This window comes from Neophocaena asiaeorientalis, unplaced genomic scaffold (genome assembly GCF_003031525.2).
Source record: "Neophocaena asiaeorientalis asiaeorientalis breed wild unplaced genomic scaffold, Neophocaena_asiaeorientalis_V1.1 scaffold293, whole genome shotgun sequence".
NCBI lineage: Eukaryota > Metazoa > Chordata > Mammalia > Artiodactyla > Phocoenidae > Neophocaena > Neophocaena asiaeorientalis.
The window spans coordinates 4,070,451-4,089,721 of NW_020173920.1; the positions used below are offsets into that span (position 1 = coordinate 4,070,451).

Genomic DNA, 19,271 nt, shown 5'->3' on the forward strand with positions numbered 1-19,271 from the left:
CATCTGCAAACAGTGACCATTTTATTTCTTCTTTTCCAATTTGTATTCCTTTTCTTTTTTTCTCTGTTTGTCATGGCTAGGACTTCCAAAACTATGTTGAATAATAGTGGTGAGAGTGGACATCCTTGTTATGTTCCTGATCTTAGAGGAAACGCTTTCAGTTTTTCACTGAGAATGATGTTTGCTGTGGGTTTGTCGTATATGGCCTTTATTATGTTGAAGTAGGTTCCCTCTAAGCCCACTTTCTGGAGAGTTTTATCATAAATGGGTGTTGAATTTTGTGAAAAGCACTTTTCATGTTTTTTTCCCTGTAATTGATTTCTAATCTCACAGCGTTGTGGTCAGAAAAGATGCTTGATATGATTTCAATTTTCTTAAATTTACTGGGCTTGATATGTGACCCACGATGTGATCTATCCTGGAGAATGTTCCGTGTGCACTTGAGAAGAAAGTGTAATCTGCTGGTTTTGGTTGGAATGTCCTATAAATATCAATTAGGTAATCATTTAAAGCTTGTGTTTCCTTATTAATTTTCTGTCTGGATGATGTGTCCATTGGTGTGAGGTGTTAAAAGTCCCCCACTATGATTGTGTCACTGTCAATTTCCTCCTCTTTTATAGCTGTTAGCAGTTGCCTTATATATTGAGGTGCTCCTATGTTGGGTGCATATATAATTGTTATATCTTCTTCTTGGATTGATCCCTTGATCATTATGTAGTGTCCTTCCTTGTCTCTTGTAACATTCTTTATTTTAAAGTCTATTTTATCTGATATGAGTATTGCTACTCCAGCTTTCTTTTGATTTCCATTTGCATGGAATATCTTTTTCCATCCCCTCACTTTCAGTCTGTATATGTCCCTAGGTCTGAAGTGGGTCTCTTGTAGACAGCATATATATGGGTCTTGTTTTTGTATCCATTCAGCAAGCCTGTGTCTTTTGGTTGGAGCATTTAATCCATTCACGTTTAAGGTAATTATCGATATGTATGTTCCTATGACCATTTTCTTAATTGTTTTGGGTTTGTTTTTGTAGGTTCTTTTCTTCTCTTGTGTTTCCTACTTAGAGAAGTTCCTTTAGCATTTGTTGTAGAGGTGGTTTGGTGGTGCTGAATTCTCTTAGCTTTTGCTTGTCTGTAGAGCTTTTGATTTCTTCTTCGAATCTGAATGAGATCCTTTCCAGGTAGAGTAATCTTGGTTGTAGGTTCTTCCCTTTCATCACTTTATCATGCCACTCCCTTCTGGCTTGTAGAGTTTCTGCTGAGAAATCAGCTGTTAACCTTATGGGAGTTCCCTTGTATGTTATTTGTCATTTTTCCCTTGCTGCTTTCAATAATTTTTGTCTGTAATTTTTGCCAATTTGATTACTATGTGTCTCGGCGTGTTTCTCCTTGGGTTTCTCCTGTATGGGACTCTCTGTGCCTCCTGGACTTGGGTGGCTATTTCTTTTCCCATGTTAGGGAAGTTTTCGACGATAATCTCTTCAAATATTTTCTCTGATCCTTTCTCTCTCTCTTCTCCTTCTGGGACCCCTATATAATGCGAATGTTGTTGCATTTAATGTTGTCCCAGAGGTCTCTTAGGCTGTCTTCATTTCTTTTCATTCTTTGTTCTTTATTCTGTTCCACTTCAGTGAATTCCACCATTCTGTCTTCCAAGTCACTTATCCGTTCTTCTGCCTCAGTTATTCTGCTATTGATTCCTTCTAGTGTATTTTTCATTTCACTTATTGTATTGTCCATCTCTGTTTGTTCTTTAATTCTTCTAGATCTTTGTTAAACGTTTCTTGCGTCTTCTCGATCTTTGCCTCCATTCTTTTTCTGAGGTCCTGGATCATCTTCACTATCATTATTCTGAATTCTTTTTCTGGAAGGTTGCCTATGTCCACTTCATTTAGTTGTTTTCTGGGATTTTATCTTGTTCCTTCATCTGGTTCATAGCCCTCTGCCTTTTCATCTTGTGTATCTTTCTGTGAATGTTGAAGTGTGGGGTCTTTATCACTGGACCACCAGAGAAGTCCCTATGATTTCTTGCTGCAGGTTTTTTGTACATACACTTCATCAGGTTAAAGAAGTACAGTCCTACTTTGCTAAAATATATTGTTTTAAAAATTGAGTTGATATTGAATTTTACTAAATTCTTTTTCACCTTTTGAGATGCTCATTTAATATACTAATGCGGTAAATTAAATTGATGTAAAATTTTACTAACTGTGCATAACTCTACTTGATTGGATGTACTACCTTTTTTATACATTGCCATATTTGGTTTTTCATTAATAAGCCTGCCCTGTAATTTTCCCTTTCACATGTTGTTTTGGTATCACACTTTATGCTATCCTCATAACAGGATTTGGGGAGTGTTTTCTACATACTGGAATAGTTTGTGCAGGATTGGAATTATTTTTCCTTGAATATTTATAGAACTTGCTGGTAAAACTGCCTGAGTCTTCGCTCTAAATTTCATCCAGGGAACAGGTAATAACTAGCCTCATAAAATGGATTAGAAGAGAGGGAAACAAAAATAAATGTTCTTTGCACACTTCAGGAACTGCCTGGTCTACATTACTGTCACTGTCTAGATGTAATACATAGAGAAAAGTCTGAAAAGACAGAAATGGGTAAGATTTCCTTCAGGAAAGGGACTTGGAGTTGAGTAAACCTGAATTGCTGTTAGTTATGAAATGAGAATGTATTCCTGTTTTACTTATGTAGTTAAACATTTTTTAAAGAATAAAAATGATTACAGGAGTTGGGCTTTCTGGAGCACCGGAAAGTTGGGGGAGATGCCTCGCCTAGTTTTCTCCCCACAAGAACGTGGCTTTGCTGATACTGAGTTTGACTAAAGAACCAAGAGAGTCTGTGCTTCTAAACAGATTGTTACATCTAAATTCTTCCAGAGTAGTGTTGTAAACCTGAGTATCACACCGCAGTGGCAAGAATCATGTTTTCTTCGTGTTCCGCAGGATCGATCTTTCAGATTGTCAGTGGCAGCAACGCCCTCTAGAGGGAACTCAAAGGCAAGGCAAAGCCATGAAAGACCATTTGCACTGGGCAAGTGGGTCATCTCTGCTCCTGCTCTGGGTATCAAGAATTCATAGCAGCTACTTGTAGTCTCTTCCCACTGATGGATTACTAAATGTGTAACACTGCAACAATACTGAAATTGCATTTATGTTTTCATAAGCTATGTAAACAATTACATTCCTTCAAAATCAGCTATCTATACAGCTGAGGTGAGGCCTATGGAGCTGAGTTGTTTCCAGTTAACTCTCGAGGAGTTGATGGGTAATGGAAAGGCTGAAATTCTAGCTGGGTCATTACTGAGTAAATTATTCAGCCTCTCTGACCCTTTTTCTTCTATGTAAAAATGAGCTATGTAGTATCAAAGGAGACAACAGATGTGAAAGGTGATGCCAGAGACTGAATGTTTGTCTCCCCCAAAATTCATAGGTTGAGACTTAACCCCCAATGTGATGGTATGAAGAGGTGGGGCCTTTGGGAGATGATTAGGTCATGAGGGTGCCCTTATAAGAGACCCCCAAGGAGTTCCTTTGCCTCTTCCACCATATAAGGACATAGTGAGAAGCAGAGTTATGAACTAGGAAGAGGGACCTCACCAGATACCAGATCTGCTGGCACCTTGATCTCAGACTGAGAAATGTTTCCAGAACTGTGAGAAATGTTTCTGTTGTTTATAAGCCACTCAGTGTATGATATTCTGTTACAGCAGCATGAACAGACTAAGGGGAAGAGCTATAAAAAATTGAAACTGTGCAGTTTTCACATGCAAGCTATGGTGGCCACTGCTGTATACCACATCCATTCCCCCTTCTTTACTAACAAGTCTGATTTTGTCTGGGGAGGCAAGGTGCTCAGCTTTTAAAAACACTCTTCCCCAGATCTCTTGCAGCTAGGAGAAGCCAAATGAGAGTTATGGTCAATGAGACAGAAAATAAGGGTTTCTGGGAACATGTTCTTTACTGGATACATGCACTGCTCCTTCCTGCTTTCCTCGTTGTCTTTTGCCCACCTTTCTTCTTCTTGCCTGACGTGAGACTGGAGGTGGAGCAGCCATTGTGCATCTGTGTGGCAACAGGCATAAGGATATAGGCCTACGTGTGAAGAATGGTGGAGTGAAAATATGAACAAAGCCCAAGTTCTTGGTGGCATCGCTGGACTCTATGACAACCCAAACTACCAGTGGACTTTTTTGGTGTGACTTAAATTCCTGCTTGTTCAGTCACTCTTGGGTACCTGTTACTTACAGTCAAACTTATTAATAATATATAAACCAATTCCAAAGTATATTTTTCTTTTTATTTTTTAATCTCTTTCAGGAAAATGATTATCCAAACTATATAATACAGAGTGTCTCATATTGCAAGTTATGCAATACTGTAAAATGAAATACGTAATTTCATAGTATGTTACCAAACAATGATGTATTGGGGCTGTCTTCATATATTTGCAATATAATTTCCTTAAGATATATTATGCATACATTTTTTAAAAGATGAGGTGGGGGAAAGGGCAAATAGCTCTGTGCAGCATTCTCAGTTCATTAGCCCCACTATCTGCTACTGCATTGTCATAAAAGGCTGTCCAATGAATATGGTTAAAAAAAGTGATAGGTGGGGACTTTCCTGTCAGTTCAGTGGTTAAGGCTCCGCACTTCCAATGCAGGGGGGCTCAGGTTCAATCCCTGGTCAGGGAACTAAGATTCTGCATGCCACACAGTGTGGCCAAAAAAAAAAAAAAAAAAAAAGTGATAGATCACACTTATCGAGTGCTAAGTATGTGTTAGGCACATTCCAAGCATTTTATGTGTCATTTTAGGGTCATCTGACCCTAAAAAAAAATCCCTATAATGTAGGCACTTTTATTATCACCCAAAACAAACAGAAAACAACCAATTCACAGCAACAATTTTCAGTGCACAGTGTACTAGAGTAATACTGTTACTAACTAAAAGCATAACTGGTTCTCCCATTGGCAGCAAAATTTAAAATTATACACTCCAATTTTATTTCTATTTAGAAGAAACTCCTAAGCACAAATAACTATATGATGAAACCAAGTTACAAAAAAAAAGCTTTAATAAAGCTCTGCTTTACAATGCTTAGTGATGAAGAAATGTGCAGCAAGAAATACTCAAGTACTTAGACTTCTTGTGTCAAGACCATGGTCACCTGTGCATAGTCATTAAAATAAATACTGAAACAGGACACACAGTGGCACACAGTGGGGAGTATCAGCAGTAAAACATGCATAGATGAAAGGAAGTGGAAAAGTATTTGCTTGGCTGACAATGCAAGTTATATGAAAGTGGCTGATCCATGTATTGAACAGCCTATGGCCTAAACTTATTTTTCAATGAATCCTTGGTCTTAGAACATACTCCAGAAGATCTACAGATGAACAAAAGAAAAGGCAAAACATTTAAATACTTCTTGTATCACCAAGAAGAGTGTGATCAAAATAGTGGCAATGTCTGTAGTAAAACGTCAAATGGTTAAAGTTTTTTTTTTTTTTTTTTAGTTTATTGAAAAACGAAGCTCTTCAACAAAGTTACTAGAAGCAAAACTTATAGTATCCTGAAGTGTAAGGAATACTGAATGTGATTAAGAGGTCTCCTAGCTTCAACCACAAAACTCTTTAAATATTTTAAAGACAATATATTAAAGTAATCAGAATCAGATTGTACTGTTAGACATTCCTTAATCTTATGGCCCAGATCAAATAGTTTTTGAAAATGGTGCATTTCTGTTTTTAAATATAGGAGAAGTCAAGGTAAAGTAATTCATTAAGAAATAGAGAAAAACATTTTTTGGCAGTGCATTCATGGCAATACTGTATATACCTACAGATCTAAAAATGAAAGACAAGAATGTATGTGGCACTGTTACTCCATTTTGATTGCTTAAAAAGAAAAAGGGCAGCACAACTAGGATGAATGTTTTCATCTGCTACAGAACATAAACTGGGATCTGTGGATAAAAAGTAATGAGTATACCAGAAGTTATATATCCACGAGTGTTGTTCATTTCAAAATAATCAACCTTATGGGTTACAAATTTATACAAAGGCTGTCATTATATACTGAACATATTTTGTTTTCTAGAAAGGCAATATTTTTAGTCTTTTCCCCTAAACAAAAACTAAGATGCCTAGGTTAAAAAGTTATAATCAGGACTACACAGGCTATAAAAATCTCTTTATACTCATCAACTCTTAATTTCTGACCAAGAATCTATGACTGGTTTTTAAGGCTGGGCTGGCTTTCCTCCATCACTCTGCACATTCTTAGGTAAGCCTTTCTCCTTTGGGTGCCCACATTAATATGCTCAAAGAACACACGTTTTAAGACTACTCAAATAATGTACAGTACAAATTACGTTCTGAAGAGATTTTTAAGAATTTGCTCTTTTTTTATCCTTACCACTCTTCCTTCCCGATTGCTAAGTTTACCAAGAGCTACTTGTATATTTTATATTCAGTGGTGAAAACAGAACCCTACTGATTAAAAGCTTACCAAATCCATACCTGCATCACATTCTGGACCTTAGCCCAAAATAAATATCTGGTCACAGCACTTTTAAAAAGCTAGGAATAAAAGTCCTCTATTTTGCATAAAGGAAGACTGATAACGAGTAGAATCTTAGAAATTCTCAAATACACCAGTGAGCACGCTAGTTAACGGTCAAGGGAAGTCACTTTTTTGTTGTTTTTTTTTTTTTGCTTTATTTATTTATTTATTTGGCTGCACTGGGTCTTAGTTGCAGGCATGCGGAATCTTAGTTGCAGCATGCTTGTGGGATCTAGTTTCCTGAGCAGGGATCGAACCCAGGCCCCCTGCATTGGGAGCACAGTGTTAACCACTGGACAACCAGGGAAGTCCCTAGGGAAGTCTTCTTTTTGATGTTTTGAGAATCTCTTGGAAATTCAGTGATTTGGAGACGTTTGTATGGATAGTTTCAAAGACATGTTGACAGTAGATGCAATATGATAATGAGAAAAACAGCAAGTATGGTCTCCTCTTTCCACAAGCTTACCTGAGGAAAGTCAAAGGAAACTGTTTTAAAAGGAAGATAGGTGAGCATGCTTGTTTTGCTGAGGGTTGGAAAGAACAGAGGCATAGGTAAAAGGTATAGGAGAGTTAGGATCAGTCAAAGTGGCCTGGAGACCTGGGAGGTGGTGGAATACTGCGAACGGGTCCCCGCTGAGTCTGGCCACTGAGAGGAAGAACATCTTTCACTGAGACCAAAAGGAAGAAGGCAAAGTCAAAAACCCAGAGAATTGTGGCAGTAGGGGAGAAGAAAGTGTTGAGATGGTGGGATAAAGGGGTTGGAAGTCATGATATAGTTTGGAAAAAATGAGAAAGGAAAAAAAAGACCTAGGAGCGAAATGAATGAGCAGTGGGTCCCGCTGAGAACTGAGAAAACCCAATGTGAAACGTTTAGTGCAGTTGCAGACAGTGTTATACTTAAAAAAAGAACCCAGAAAAAATAAACAAACCTGGAGATAACTAAAAAACTCTTTTAAAAAAATGACCTATTATGGCTTGAATGTCTGTGTCTGCCCCCGATTCATATATCGAAGCCCTACCCCTCACTGTATAGAATCTGGAGATGGGGTCTTTGGGAGGTAACTAAAGTTAGATGAGGTCATGAGGGTGGGATCTTTTGATGGGACTAGTGTCCTTGTAAGAAGAGACTCCACAGAGATTGCTCTTTCCAAGTGTACATATACAGAAGAGGGTCCAGTGAGCACACAGCTAGATGGTGACCACCCACAAGCCGAAAGGCCTCAGAATGAAACCTACTTTGCCGGCATCTTGATCTTGGACTTTTAAGACTCTGCAGCTGTGAGAAATAAATTTCTGTTGTTGAAACCACTCAGTGTATGGTATTTTGTTATGGCAACTTGAGCTAAGGAAAAACTCTTTTAATACACCAGGGAAGATATTGAATTTATGAAATAAGAACAGAAGGCTGTAAAAAGATCAGAAAACGAGAATGATCTTAAAAACGTGAGGGAGTTCCCTGGTGGTCCAGTGGTTAGGACCTGGCACTTTCACTGCCGTGGCTCCGGGTTCAATCCCTGGTTGGGTAACTAAGATCCCACAGGCTGCACGGCGAGGCCAAAAAAAAAAAAAAAAAAAATAATAATAATAATAAAAAATAAGTAAAACAACAAAAAATGAGATAGTTGATATATGTTCAAAAACGGGTCAGAGATAAAATCAAGGAAATTCTCCCAGAAAGTTAAAAACAAAAGGCAAAGAGATGGAAAGCAGGGAAGATAAGAAAAACAGGAGATTAATGCTGGAATTCCAGAAAGAAATAACAGGGGCAGAAAGTGGCAATTATTAAAGAAATAATACAAGAATTTACCAGATCTGAAGGAAATTAGTCTGTTATCATGAAGGCCTGCCGAAACCTAAACATATAGACCCTCTCCAAGGCATTTCATGGTAAATTTTCAGAACAAAAGCTCCAGAGAGGCAGGAAAATGGGTTACATATAAAGATGTTATCAGAAATGGCAGGTTTTTAAGATAATGAAGCAGGGACTTCAAAATTCTCAAGGAAGATTATTTCCAGTCTAAAATCCTGTACTATCAATTAAATGTGAGACATTTTCAGACATGCAAGCTCTTAAAAATCTTAACCTATATGCACCCTTCCTCAGGACACTAATGAAAGATGTACTTCTCCAGGACACTAATGAAAGATGTACTTCTCCAAAATGAGGAATAAACCAAGCAAAAGGAAACAAAGGATCTAAAGTCAGGAGAAAAGTGAAACTGAGTTTCAGATGCCCGAGGGCAGAAGGCCTGTAGAGAAAGAGCCCAAACTGGAGCCCTAATCAAGTTCCCAGAAAGAAAAAGGAACTGTCCTTATCCAAGACATTTAATTCTACAGAAAATTGTCTTCAGAGGGCTTTTGTGGTGAGTTTGGAAAAACTTAGCGATAGGAACATAGAAACTTTCAAAGGAAACAAAAAGACAAAATTAACAATAAGAAAAGCAAAGAGTTGCACAAGAAATGACATGTGATAATAAATTACTCAACTCAAGTGAACAACAGCCCTACATAGTCATAAGGTAAAAACTGACTGCTAATCAAATAAAACTTTGCCACCTTTCTTAATTGGGAGACTAGAGGGAGTAGAAATGGGAAAATGGGATGGTATAATAGTAACTAAATTCTCAACTGTCATAACAGGAAGTTTCCAGAAAAAGAAAAATACAGAAATGTCAAGAAATACCCGTAGGACTTCGCTGGTGGTGCAGTGGTTAAGAATCCACCTGCCAATGCAGGGGACACAGGTTTGAGCCCCGGTCCGGGAAGATCCCACATGCTGTGTGTGCCACAACTACTGAGCCTGTGTGCTGCAACTACTGAAGCCTGCATGCCTAGAGCCCGTGCTCCGCAACAAGAGAAGCCACTGCAATGAGAAGCCCACGCACTGCAACAAAGAGTAGCCCCCACTCGCCGCAACTAGAGAAAGCCCGTGTTGCAACAACTAAGACCAAACACAGCCAAAATAAATAAAATTAATAAAAAAGTAAAAAAAAAAAAAGAAATACCTGTATAAGTATATAATATAGAAATCTGAAAATTAATGCATGCTAAAACCAGCTCAAAGTTAAAAGCAGATGCCTCTGTGGAGCAGGACTCTGCAGTGAGAAAGTCTGCAGCTGGGGACTGGCACTATTTATGACTCCTTTAAGATTACCTGACTTTTTAATCTGTGCATATTATTTTATTAAAAACCTAAAATAAAGGTCAAAAAAGACCTTTCCTTTCATTGTTCTACTCTTCCTCCTCTTCCAAAGATAAAAACTTGTTAAATGATTTGAATAAAAAATAATTCCCTAATTTAAAAAAAGTCACAAATGTCAAAGTAGTAGTAAAGCATGTGTTAAGCTCCTACAAATACTGCTTTTCAATAAAATCAATCATCTAGGCATTTTTGAACTTTTCTTAGGCAAATGTTTTGGGCATTTGCTATAGTTTAAGAAATACAAATGTCAGAATAGCAAAAAGCAGTTTTATAGTGTAACAAATATATTTTATGCAGTCATTGCCTACACTCCCCACTCCAGGCTAAAAAATGTATAATTTTGTTTTTTCATAGTGAACTCTCTATAATGCACCCGTTCTCCATGTCAGCATATCCAACATTCAAATTAAATGCGTATAATGAAGTGATGCCTTAATGTATGGCACTTTTAAAGATTTCTTGGTGCATTTAACACAAAAATTCTAGTAAGATTCTTATTACTTCACCTAGGTAAGCATTAGAATTTCAGGCCAAATTATTGAAGGTATTTCAACAGATCAGAAGTGCTTCCCTGGGTCTGATAGCCAGAACATTTTGAACAAATTTATTCTGAAACTGATTTAGAAGAGCGAAGGCTCATGCTTATTACTCATTAATTTTTGAAAACCTTTCTAATTTGGAGCTCTGTAATACATTCATGGTGCCATGACATGTTTAAAAAATATTCATCCTTAAAAATACTAGAACATTCTTTGAAAACCTATTACATTTATTCTTTTAAGCTATTCTGATCTAAAGAAAGAATTAAAGTTTAGGAAAAGGGAAAATGAACATTTAAAAAAGTTTATTTCTAGCCCTGAAAGAACAAAATTATTGAACAAGGTCATCAAATACAGCAGTTAATGTCAATGTAACAATTAAATAATTGAATGGGATTAAATTAAAAATAAAAGTCAATATAAAATTTGAAGACAAAACAGAAAAGACAAGTTACTTTCACTTAGTTCCATTTCTATCTAACAAAAACAAAAAAACCCAAAACAAACAAAAAACACACAAGACATTCCTACCAAAGATGTTTGACAGAATTATCATACATTTCTTTCTCTCTCATTTGGCAACATTCTAGAATGGTGAATGAGAAAGACTTCAGTTCTCTCAAGGCCAGGCCAGTGCTTGGTTCTCCTTTGTAATTCCCACAATATCTACCACAGTGTCTTTGTCAAAGTGGTCAATAAATGTGTTAGTGAGAAATAAAATCTGTGTGTGTGTGTGTATTTTTCCCCCTTCTTACACATACTCATATACACACACTGTGGAAAAACTGATTTTAGTTGTTTATTGTGGGAGCAGTTGAGACAAGGAAGACAATCTGCTTTTTATACTACTATAATTTCACTAAAAAAAACCCCAAAAGAATCTTAATCTGGATTTTAGCTATATTCCATAATGATTTTTTGACATTTCACTGGATATGGATCTCAGTATATTTTAAAACTTTTAGATTAAAAAACTGATGCAAATTTAAGCACCCATTTTTTTTTTCTAACTATAGCTACTGCCTGATCAGATCTAAAATTATTCTGGCTAGAATACAGTATATATAAACAAACATGTATTTATGTGAGCCCTACAAAGAAATCCTCATAGGTAGTTTTAAATTGCTTATTAAAGGCACAGGTCATTTAGGACTGGTGGTAACTAGATACATTTTAAGCAGCTTAATATTTATATGTTGAGGAGAAGAGAATTTGTACTGTGTGCCAGGCACTCAACACATGAAAACAGAGTTGTGTTAGCCTTAGTTTCTTATGCTAGCACAATCACTCTACTTGTTTACTATTCTATGTAGGATGAAATATTCAATATTTTCATGGTTTCTCAGTTTTAACTGTCCCTTTTAAAGCAGCAAAAGGAACAAGAGGAGAAGGAAACTTTTAGACTGCCAGAGAGTCTGAAATATAATAAATACTACAGTAATATTGTCTTAATAACAAAAGAGGACTACTAAGCTAATTTTTAGATTTAAATGGGAATTTTCATTCTAAAGTAATGACAAAAAGGTAAATACAAAAGGCAGTTATTAAAAAAAAAAACCATGAATCTTGATTCAGATATAATTTTTCTTGCAACAACATGTGAACATTTTAATTTAAAATTAATAAATCACAATTCTGTATTGCTTTTAAGATTAAGATTATTCAAAAATTGACACATTTCAAATTAACCAAAGTACATTTCTATTACAAGTTAGTTTATCCAAGTAAGTAAAGAATAAACCACAGCGTAGCTCCCTTAACCTAGGAGTCAGGTTTTAATGACAAAGTCCGTTGCCAGCAATGGACATGCAGGTAACCATCAAGGAAGTTGTAAATACAAACCCCAAACTGCTTCTATAAACCGAAAAGACCTTTGTTGAGTCACAGGCATAAAAATGGGGCATTGGCACTGCATTCAGTGAATATGGCCTTTATGACTTACGCATGGAAGTGCCTTCTAGAGTGGTCATGAGGATCACAGTCTTATACCATCTAGTTGGTTTTCTATTTCATTGGTAGCATCTTCTTTATCATAATCCATCCAGAGAACTATTTACAAAGAATGTTCAAATCTGGAACTCAACAGACGCTGTAGCTTTCCACCAGAAATAAACCAGCTTATTTCTGTAAAGTAATTTAGTAATAGCTGTAGAAGGCCAATATAATCCAGAGAAAAATGAAATCAAGAATCAAATTGAAAACAGAGACTATTAAGTGCTCTAGATACAAGTTTCACTAATTATCTTACTTATTTTTGTGAAAACCTTCCTGTATTACCAATTTAAAAAAAAACAAACCCCACCAGCCGTTTCTATCCTTATACCTGTATCTTAACAGAGATATGACGGGAATGATAGGAAATAAAACTCATATTTAAGTTCTCCTAATGTACTCCAAAACATCAAAATTATTTTTATTCATGATTTGTACTATTGAAGGATGGCAAGTAGGTGTGAAGTCAATTAGGAGCGAATGGTGGGAACAAAAAGCCAGAACCAAAGCACGTATTTTTCTCTTTCATGTGGCTCTTGGCATGTCAGAAGGGACAATACTGCCTCCAAAAGCCAAACAATTAAAATGATGAGAGAAGAAGAAGGGAGGAGGGGAAGGGAGAAGAGAGGGCACTCTAATAATTAATGTTACAGGTCACAGACCTTTTTTAAATCTTTAAAATAAAAAATGTATTGCTATCAACAAGCACATTTCATTATTCTTTCTTTCTCCAGTTTTTTACATGAATATTATTTACTTATTTGAAAAAAATCTAAAGTAACTCAACATCTCAAATGACCCATGAATTTACCAAGAAGTACTCTGTCACTTAAGTTCTCACAGACAGTAAAAATGTTGGTAATGGGCTGGAAACAATGTTTATAACAAATCTCTACAGTTTACTGGTCAGAAGCTGCATCTCTAAGTAACTGACATTTCTCTTTCATGAATATAATCTTATCTATTTTAGAGCTCACCAAGGTTCAAGCCTCTCACTTTGTCTCTGCTAGCTCCAAGTATTTTTTACCTTTAAATGGAAAAAAAAAGGTTAACTTTTAAATTCTGAAAATTCAATGGTTATTATATTATTTACCATGGGAAGGGGAGGAGGAGTAGGGTGAGAAAGGGTTAATTAAAAAACAAACTAGCTAAAATTACAACATATACAGAAACTTATTTCCAAAATGAAGGGGAAAAAAGAGGGAAGGGGAAACTAGCGGCACAAACCAAAGTCCTGAAGCCAAATCTAAAGAGGACATAGAAAGAAAAACACAGTGCAAGAAAGTAGAGTCAATGGGATTCTTTTTCTGTTTCAATGATTTAGTTATAAATATAGATTATTAGTCTTCTCTCTATACATGTAACAAATGCCAAACAACTCACTATTATGAAACTTTTAAAACTGATTCTTTCACATTTGTTAAAAAAGGTAAAAATCACATTCTTTTCTTCCCTTCCTTCAGTTCAAACTCTGAACTGAAATATTACATGTAACAATAGCTGGTTCTAACTTCTATACAAAGTTAAACGATATTGAACTCCTTTGCCAATATAAGGAGCTACATATTTTCTATCACACTTTCCTCCAATTTAGGCATAAGAAACATTTCTCAAAGCAACTCAAAAGGAGCAAGTCAAGGAAAAGAAAGTTATGGAGAGAAAAGAAGACTAGCAGATAAAAACACATACTCTGAAAAACTCAAATCTGCCATTCAAGTACTGAAAATACCTCAAAAGGGACAATGAATGGGATCTATTATAATGAAGTCAGCAAAATAAAATGCAAATCTCAAGCATGATAAATGGCCCTGATGGGCTTTCTGCTGAAAGATGTAAGGCTAGTGATTCAGTCCACAATTCCTTTTGGACCCTAAAGAAGGGATTCAATAGAAAGTTGTCATTCAGTTCTGCAATTTTTTCTTGGTTGTCTTCAGGAAATAGTAGCTTGTTTTTTTCCTCCTTGTTATGTAGACCATTTCTTTAAACCCCAAAAGAATAATAATTTTCATATATTAAAAGACTTCTTTTAGAAAATGGAGAAAAGAATATGAGGCCACGGCAATGATATTAACGGTTACTCTTCATTGCTTCTTTAGCTGCCATGATCAGTGGTGTCAAGCTGGATAATGGTTTGGCCAGTTTCAGGAAGGGATGCTGTCAGAAAGAGTGGGGGAAAATAAATGTAAACGTCACCAGTTTAGAAGCCAAATATTTCAATTAAGCCCCTAAGACTATTTTATGGATCATAATTTATTTAACAAACACATATTTCAGTACTTATATAAAATCAACATAATCACTACATCACTTTTATGGTTGAAAGTGTAGTCTTTTTAGTTTTTCTCATATTATAAAATCTCAGTTAAATGACCCAGATACCCATGCCTGCAATGAACTGGTGTGAGACCTGGTAATATGAAAAACTTATACATTTATCCCAGTACTATGGGTATTTTATTCCCAGCAGATAAAATCCTGAACTGCAGCAGCTGCCATGCTGCTGGTAATGAATGGATAGTGAAATGTAATTATGAACTCTATGTAAACTTTCTGCCCATTACTCAAAAAAGTCAACTTTTTCCCAAAATAGTATTATTTCCAAATTCACCTGTAACAATTCTCTGGCTGAACCCCTTTTCTCCACATCCATCTCCAAACATCGATTTAAGAAATCCCGAAATATGGGGGAAAGTTTCTCTGGGTTTTGAAGTTCTGGAGTTCCATTAGTTGCTATCAGGTACAAGGCCTAAGAATAGAAGAACAACTCTGACATACTTAAGATAGCTCAGCAAAGTTAGAGAGTACTTTAAACTTTATGGATCTTTTATGTATTTAAAGACAATTGTCATACACACTAAAGTGTGGTTATTATTTCTACCCATTTCGATTAGATATTTTTCACTTTATTTTTAGATGTTACATTTCCCTGACTTCTTTTTCAAAATTATCTTCACCTTTTTCTTTTTTTGGATTATAAATACATAATGATAAATAAAACTACCACTATAATAAAATGGTATAAAGAAAAATGACCACAATCCCACCATCCACATATAGTATCCCATTTATCTTTCTTAAGATTTTTTTTCCAAGTCATACCACATTTCAAAACAATGGGATTTGTTGAAACTGCTTTAAGAAATTTTAAATTAGCTATATCTATATAGCTATAGATGGACAGGTGGAACACATAGGATTTTTAAGGCAATGAAGATACTCTTTAAGATACTTTTATAATGGACACGTTATTCAGTATACATTTGTCCAAACCCACGACATATGACATCAAGAGTGAACCCTAATGTAAACTATAGACTCTGGATGATAATGATGTGTCAGTGTAGGTTCAATGATGGTAAGAAATGTACCCTCTGTGAGGGATGGTGATAATGGGGGAGGTTATGCATGGGTAGGGGGAGAGGGCATATGGGAAATCTCTGTACTTTTCTCTCAATATTGCTGTGAACATGAAACTGCTCTAAAAAAACAAAGTCTTAAAAAAAAAAAACGAAACAAAACTAGCTGTATCCCACCCTCATCATTACTATCAATAATAACAGATTAGATCTATAAAATTATTTTAATGGCTGAATTGAATAGTGTCTTATTATATGGGTGCTTCATAATTTAGTCAATCCCCTTTGGAAAATCCTTGTATTCTTTATGTAATTCTCTATTTTCTTTGAATTCCTAGAAATGAAATTAAAAAAAAAACCAAAATCCTCAGTAGACTTTTTAGAAGAAGTTTTAGATGCACAGAAAATTGAGCAGATAGCACACAGCTCCCATATACCACCCCTACACACATACACACACACACACACACACACACAGAATTCCCCCATTATTAAAATCGTACATTAGTACGGTACACTTTGTTACAAGTGATGAACCGATACTGACACACTTTCATTAAACAGAAGTCTGTAGTTTACACTGGGGTTCACTCTTTGTATTGCACAGTTCTATGGGTTTTGACAAATGTACACTGTCATGCAACTACCATTATAGTATCACACAGAATACTTTCACTGCCCTAAAAATTCCCTGTGTTCCACCTATTGGTTATTATGAATAATGCTGCCATGAACATTTGTGTACAAGTTCTTGGGTGGATGAATGCTTTTAATTCCCTTTGTTATTTATCTAGCAGTGGAACTGCCAAGTCACATGGTAACTCAAAGTTAATTTTTACAGGAACTGTCAAACTGTTTTCCAAAGTGCTGTACCATTTTACATTTCCACTAGCAGTGTATGAGGGTTCCAATTTCTTCACATTCTCACCAACACTTATCATTGTCTGCCTTTTTGATTACAGTCATTCTAGTAAGGGTGAAGTGATCTTGTTGAGGCTTTGATTTGCATTTCCTTATTAACTACTGATATTGAGTCATATATGATAATTTAAAAGAAGTAAAAGGTAAAAGAGAAAGAAAGAAAGATGGAACTCTCCACCTCAGCTGCTGGAATACGTACATAACTGTTTAAAATCTACTGACTTCATCTGTTTCTCAGAACCCTCACTCTTTTGTTTGAATATGGGCTTTAACATTGCCATCTACACAGGTTTCTCATAGATGTGACCCTGCTTTCCTCTTTGTACCTGGGGGTACAGAGGCCAAGGTTCAAAGTCAACAACCTGAAGGATATATCTAGAGCCCCTTAATTCTGCAGAAAAGTGACCAAATTCTTACTTATGTGCAAATTTAGAAACCACACAGCTTACCAAAAATTTACAAACTCTTTACCTAACACATTCAACTCAATAAGCCAGAAGCAAATCATTTTTAGACGTAGAGTGAGGGCAGAGACTAGGTTTTATCAACTTCGTATCCTAAATTCTTGGCCAGTGCCTGTAAAAGCAAGGTCTAAATAAATGATTTAAAGAAAATTATTTTTCTTAAAATAAGGCTGGTGCTTAATTGGTCTTACCCTCAAAGGATTTTCATTGAGATATGGAGGCTCTCCTTCTACCATCTCAATAGCCATAATACCCAGAGACCAGATGTCAACCTTAGGACCATAAGCTTTCCGTGTAACCACCTCTGGTGCCATCCAGTATGGCGTTCCAACCATAGTACTTCGCTTGCTCTGCTCAGGGGTGATTTGGGCACAGAAACCAAAGTCAGCTATAAAACAAAATAAAACATCTTGAGTTAATGGTGTCCATGGGTTGTTTAAGAGTTTACTTAATATGATTTAACTAATTACATTTGAGTATTCAGCCTCTTAATTTTTAAGAATGTATTAATAAAGAAAACCAGAATGGGCTTACAAATATTTTGATGATGTTATATACTCTCATTTTTTAGCTTTTCCTTCCCACAAGTAGAGGGTAAATTATCAGGAAGCCTTTTTTTTTTTTTTTGGGGCGGTACGTGGGCCTCTCACTGTTGTGGTCTCTCCCGTTGTGGAGCACAGGCTCCGGACGTGCAGGCTCAGCGGCCATGGCTCACGGGCCTAGCCACTCCGCGGCATGTGGGATCTTCCTGGACCGGGGCACAAATCCGTGGCCCCTGCATCGGCAGGCGGACTCTCAACCACTGCGCCACCAGGGAAGCTCTATCAGGAAGCCTTTTATTCTAAATAATTCTATCCTAAAAATTTTAATAAAGTTGAAAAAGGTCTAAAAGAAAAAGTCACCAAAGCCGGACACCAAAACTATGTCCACTGTGACTCAGGCAAAGGTCAGGAGGTGGAAATTACTTTTGAAGAAAATAAACAGAAGCTAGAATTAATAATAATAAGCATCCGACTCAGCAGAGAGCCTAGGAAAAGAGCATGTTTAACTGCAACTGTACCTACAAGGTCTTCACCAGCATTACTCTATTCTAACCACCTCATTTTATAACTGAAGAGCAGAATGCCTAATTTAGTACCCAGTATTAATTTAGTAGAAAAGTCAAGATGAGAATCCAGAATTTTTTCCTTCCTTCTACTGTTAAACCCATTCTACTCCATATGTAAACACTGTTAACATTTAGGTTTGTAAGCTTTAGACTCTTCGTTATGCATTTCCAAATGTACAAATAATACCCGTGAACTGACTGATTTATTTTACCTAGTTAGGATATTTTGTAAACTGCTTTTTAAAACCTAATTTTTTAGATATCTTTCCATATTAGTACATTAACCCACCTCACTATTGTAACTACACAACTTCACGGAACATAAAAATGCCATAATGTAATCACTTCTGTACTACTAGACATTTAAGATACTGTTGGACTTTTTTACAAGGTTGCAGAGAACATTTTTGTACTTATTGCTGTGCATATGTTCAGTAATTCTATAGGAGAGAATCCTAAAAGAGCAATTGTTAGGTCAAATCATAACATTTACAGCTAAAATGAGTGCTTATAACTGTTCCAAGTATAATAACTCATAAGAATTAACATACCTCATGATAACTTTATGAGACAGGCATACTTACTACTGTTATGATTTCCATTTTACAAATGGGGAAACTGAGGCATACATATTTTTAGATAACTTATCCAAGATCATTCATCTAGTAAGTGGTAGAGCCATGGTAACATATTAACTAAAAAAGTCAAATTTAGTTACCTGTGTATCCACCAAAAATGTATGAGAGTGTCAATTTCTAGTTTTCCCACTAAAATTACAATTATTAACTATATATTCTCACTATCCGACAGAACCTGGGTCCCCTTTTCTTGTGGTTGAATAACCTTTGGAGTATCTATCTTAAAAAAAGAGACGTTAAAAAAGGAGCCAAACTCTTTAGGCAAACATAAGAAAAAGTTTTTGGTCTCTTGATCTAAGAAATGCCTTGAATTTTGCATAGTTGGAGAAACCTCAGTAGAAGGTCTTCTTGAATCCTCCAGAGGACATGGTTGGAACTGAGATTATAGCCAGCAGAGGAAGGGAGTTTTTGTTTTTTTTTTTCCATGACTCTACCATGTCTGATACAGAAGTTAATTAGGGAAAGA

The 19,271-nt window shown here is 36.0% G+C and overlaps 1 protein-coding gene across 3 annotated transcripts in view; it reads right to left on the bottom strand.

Annotated features, from left to right (window-relative positions):
• Positions 1–10,616: 10,616 nt before the first annotated feature.
• The window catches only part of PAK2 (p21 (RAC1) activated kinase 2), an 88,725-nt gene continuing 80,070 nt past the window's right edge, over positions 10,617–19,271 (bottom strand). For 2 of the 3 annotated variants that reach the window (XM_024752111.1, XM_024752110.1), the window contains 3 exons: positions 17,251–17,447; positions 14,927–15,064; positions 10,617–14,472 (listed from right to left, as the gene is read on the bottom strand). In XM_024752111.1, coding sequence (XP_024607879.1) covers positions 14,386–14,472; positions 14,927–15,064; positions 17,251–17,447 — 422 coding nt within the window. In that variant the 3' untranslated portion in view covers positions 10,617–14,385. The remainder of the gene's footprint in view (positions 14,473–14,926; positions 15,065–17,250; positions 17,448–19,271) is intronic. The other variant, XR_003004061.1, reaches the window with a different exon arrangement.